Source organism: Dreissena polymorpha, unplaced genomic scaffold, assembly GCF_020536995.1.
Source record: "Dreissena polymorpha isolate Duluth1 unplaced genomic scaffold, UMN_Dpol_1.0 chrUn036, whole genome shotgun sequence".
In the NCBI taxonomy this organism is placed as follows: domain Eukaryota; kingdom Metazoa; phylum Mollusca; class Bivalvia; order Myida; family Dreissenidae; genus Dreissena; species Dreissena polymorpha.
The window spans coordinates 118,049-122,301 of record NW_026273350.1 but is presented as its reverse complement, the minus strand read 5'-3'; the positions used below and the strand labels follow the sequence as shown (position 1 = coordinate 122,301).

At 41.3% G+C, this 4,253-nt stretch overlaps 1 protein-coding gene across 1 annotated transcript; it reads left to right on the top strand.

Annotated features, from left to right (window-relative positions):
* Positions 1-3,145: 3,145 nt before the first annotated feature.
* LOC127863779 (loricrin-like) lies at positions 3,146-3,832 on the top strand. The gene is made up of 3 exons (XM_052403424.1): positions 3,146-3,233; positions 3,363-3,541; positions 3,737-3,832. The coding sequence occupies exons 1-3, from the start codon at positions 3,146-3,148 to the stop codon at positions 3,830-3,832; spliced, it is 363 nt and encodes a 120-aa protein (XP_052259384.1).
* Positions 3,833-4,253: the final 421 nt, after the last annotated feature.

The window sequence follows — 4,253 nt, the reverse complement described above, 5'->3', positions numbered from 1 at the left end:
TTACTTGATAATTGTATACAATGCTCGTTGATACCAATGTAATTATGAGAATAATTATGTTGTACATTCTGTGTTAGTCACAAACACAAAGAAACTGGTGCAGGTTTCTCTACTGAATATCTGGTGACATTCTGCCTTTAAATTAAGATAAACTTCGAAAAATTTCAGGCCGTAGTACACTTTTTATTGAACAGTTCATATCTGCCTTTGTCATTTACTGATATTGTAATTATGGTAATTAATCAATTTGAAATGAATATAAAAAACTAAAGGTTGAGCGCAAAATTATTTATTGATATTTAACTGTCCCGTAGATATTAACTATATTCCTAAACTGATTTATTTCTTAATTACATTATCCAAATAAAATATATAATTTTTTGATTGAACTGTTAACATAAAAAACATATACTTATTATTATTATTAGAACGACAATATACATTTTGAATTCAAATCTGCGATAGAGGCGCAAACGCATTGTCTTCAAGGGGGATGTCACCATGTTTGATTTAGCGTTTACTGGTATGCCTATGACAACACATGCCGGCACATGTGTAGATACGATTATAACGATTAGATGCGTCATCTTTATCACTTGACCGAAATATCGGTTGCCGCAATGACACGAATCTTTGTAACGGCAAATATAACGTAAAGTCAAACTTGTACCTTGTTAAAAGCACACACCGTTTCGTTTTCGATTCTTCCGTGTTAATACAAAGAATTTAATTGTTGAGTTTACAAATGACGTGTATTTAGGCTATGAAACACATTGTATTATACGTCTGTATTTGTTATTCAGAGTTTATTAACATGTCGTCGCTGAGTCTTCACGACTCATGATGTGCCCTTTCAGGTGAAATATTACATTTTGAGCCAAAACAAGTCAAATTTACCTCGGCTGCCCGGGTATTGGCTAAAGAAATAATTTTAATCAAAATAGACCCGTGCGCGATGGCCAACGAGACCTTAATGTGCACTGGTATACAATTAATAAATTGTATTAGACATAAAACCGACCGAATTTAATCCTCATATAAATGTAGCTGTCTACGCCCCGCCTGCTCGTTTACGGTAGTGATGAACTCGGCCTTTTCATCCGTAATCCCCGCTGACATCGACTGCGCATGCGCAGAGATTAATTAATCCATTGAATAGATTAATTCATCATTTGCGCTGAATTGCGATGAATTCATCTCTTGAAGGGATGAAGTCATCCCTTGCGATGAATTCATCTCTTAAAAGGTTTAATTCATAGTAATTTATCCCTAAACACCGCTGAAAAAGTTTTAGTACAGATGAATTCGGATGAAACGAGGTGAAAACGGATAAATCCCTTTAAATCGGCTGAATGTGGATTATTTTTAGGGATTATAAAGATATTTCTCCCGGAACAAAATCCCTAACCCCACTGTATGGTATTTACATTCAATAACAATATGAAGCCAGCACAAACACTGTGTCGCGGAATGTCAGACTCTGAATACTCTGAGTGCGTTTAAAGAAAAGCATTCTTCCACAAGGCATTACCGTGTGTCTCGAATGATGCCTGGTTTCTCTGTTGGATTTTATATAACCAGACATTATATCTAGGCAATATGTTTACGGTTGTGCGGATACAATGTCGTGACATATTCCCTGACATACTAAGATAAATATATTTCATCGATGCTCTTCTAACATCTACGATAACGATATATCCGGAGTTACAAATAGAGCGTAGGTATGTTAAAATTCACGTGGATGCTTAGAGCGTAGAAAATACATACGCTTTATATCCAAAAATATAATAATAATTAGTGTACGTATTAATTCCCACATAGCCAAACAAGTAATATGTAACGTCACATGTTTGTCTTTATTGGAAAGTATGATAAATTTACAGAGACATATGTTTCGTGAAAGAATAATATTTGAAATTTTCAACTACAATCATGTATGAAGACATCAGTCAGCACTTATAAACTTAAATACTTTGCATGTTTAATGAGCACTGAAACTGAGCAAGTTTCACGTTCTTCATGAAAGGGTATGACATCGGTTGACTTGAGTACATCTGTCATCACAATACTGAGACACTTCACTTTTTTGTTTTCAATAAGTGTTCGTGAGATCACATTGTTTTTTATGTTTCCAACAATCCGATCAGTGTGTTAAGTAAACTTTGTGGACTTATCAAGGTAATTGGTTCTGTAACTTAATCATATTCTCAGGGTTTTCATCTATACCTTCGTTCTCTTAATTGCCCTCGCCATCAGCACACCCATCATCACTATCCGCATCATCATCCCCCGCAGAGTGACTATTATCATCAAATTGATAAATATCATATTCGATATCATAATAACCATAATGATAAAAATACAAAGCTGATGATGAGGATATATATATGAAGATTTCGATGATGATTGTATCAGGAGGATGGCGGTGGTGGCTTTAGGTGCGATGATGATGGTGATTGTGGCGCTGGAGGCGATATTTGAAGTGATTGCGGTGATGGCGATGACGTCAGTGATTTCATTGATGGCGGTGTTCAATAAGAAGTAAGAGGTTTCGATGATTGTAGTAGTTGCATTGATAACGGTGGAGTCAGTGGCTTCGGTGATGGCGTGAATGTCAGTGATGACGGTGGTGGCGGTAGTTTCGTTTGTAGAGTTAGTAGTGTGGTTGAAAGTGGTTTCGGTGGTGGTTGTGGTTGCGGTGGTGGAGGATGTGGCGTTGATGGCTGTGGTCGTGATGTCGGCGGTGGAGGAAATGGTTGAGGTGATTGCGGTTTGGCGGAGGTGTCAGTGGTATATGGTGGCTGCGGTGGTGGCAGTGGCGTTAGTGGTTTTAGTGATAGTGGCGTTCAATATTGGTGCAGCAGTTTTGCTTATAACAGTGGTTTCTGTTTTAGCGGTGGAATCAGTGGTGGTGGCGTCGGTGTCATTGGTGTCGGTGTTGGCGGCAGATGAGTTGGTAGCGTTGACGGCGTTGGTGTCAGTGGTTTCGATGGTGTCGTGGGATGCGTGGTTGTCATTGCTTTTGGTAATGGCAATGATGGCGGTTTTGGTGTTGGAGTAGATGGTGGCTGTTGTTGGCGCTGGGAACGGTGTTGGTTTTGTCTTTGGTTTCGATGATGATTATGTTTGCGTTTTTGGCTAGATGTTTGGTTTCTGTGGTTACGGTATTTACGGTGATGTCGGTAGAGTCAGTGGTATCAGTGGTGACGGTGTTGGCGTGAATAAAAGTGGTTTGGGTGGTGGCGTGGTTGTCATTGGTTTCGTTCATTACTGTTGGTAGCGGTTTATGCGATGGTGGCGGTGATGGTGGTGGTTGCGTTGATGGCGATGGTTGTTTCAGTGAGTTGTGGTTCTGTCAGGCGTTTGGGTGATGGTGGTGCCTTTCGGTGATAACGGTGGTTTAGATGGTTGCGGTGGTAGCGATGATGGCTGTGATTGCGGTTGTAGTAGTTGTGGCGTTGATGGCTGTGATGGCGGTGGAGGCGGTGATGTTGTGGAAGCGATGATAGCTGTGTTGGCGGTGTTGGCGATGTTTTTGGTACTCTAATTGGTGACGGTGTCGTTTGTGATGTCAGTGATTGCGAAGTTGGCTTTACTGGCAATAGTGACAGTGGTTTCGAGCGGCGCAGTGGTTTCGGTAGTGGCGGTTTAAGCGGTGGTAGTGGTGTCATTGATTCCGGAGGTAGGAATGATAGTGTTGTTGTCAGTAGTTTCGATGGTGACATTGTTGAAGGTGGTTTCGGTGGTTGTAGTGGGTGGTGGTGGTGTTGGCGGTGGGGGTGGTGGCTGTGATGGCAGTAGTAGCTGCGTTGGCGGTGGTGGCGTTTGAACCGATGATTGCGGTGGTGACGGTGCTGGCGGTGGTTTTATTGATGCAGGTTGTTTCGGTGATGTCGGCCATGGCAAAGAAGTCAATGGTTTCGGTGGCTACAGTGATGGCGTGGGTTTCAGTGTTTCGTAGGTTGAGTAATTGTCAGTGGATTTGTTTGTGGCGTTGGTGTCAGTGATTTCGTTGGTGGAGATGTTGTCGGTGGTATAGGTAATGACGTTGACACCATTTGTTTCGGTGGTTTCGGTGTTGGCTGAGATTGCGTTGGTATCAAAAGCTTCGTTGGTTTGGGTTGTTTCTTCGGTTCGGCTGAGCTTTGGTAGCTGTGATGGCGTTGAAGTCATTGTTTTTGGTGGTGAGGGTGCTGGTGATGGTGGCTTTGATGGCATTGGTGACTGTAATTTCAATGGTGGAATTAGTT

Bases quoted from the DNA above. Each gene is read 5' to 3' on its own strand.
- LOC127863779 (XM_052403424.1), top strand. From the start codon at position 3,146: ATGTTTGGTTTCTGTGGTTACGGTATTTACGGTGATGTCGGTAGAGTC. The intron at 3,234-3,362 runs GTTTGGGTGGTG...TGGTTCTGTCAG, and splicing joins TGTTGGCGTGAATAAAAGTG to GCGTTTGGGTGATGGTGGTG. The intron at 3,542-3,736 runs GTACTCTAATTG...ACATTGTTGAAG, and splicing joins CGGTGTTGGCGATGTTTTTG to GTGGTTTCGGTGGTTGTAGT.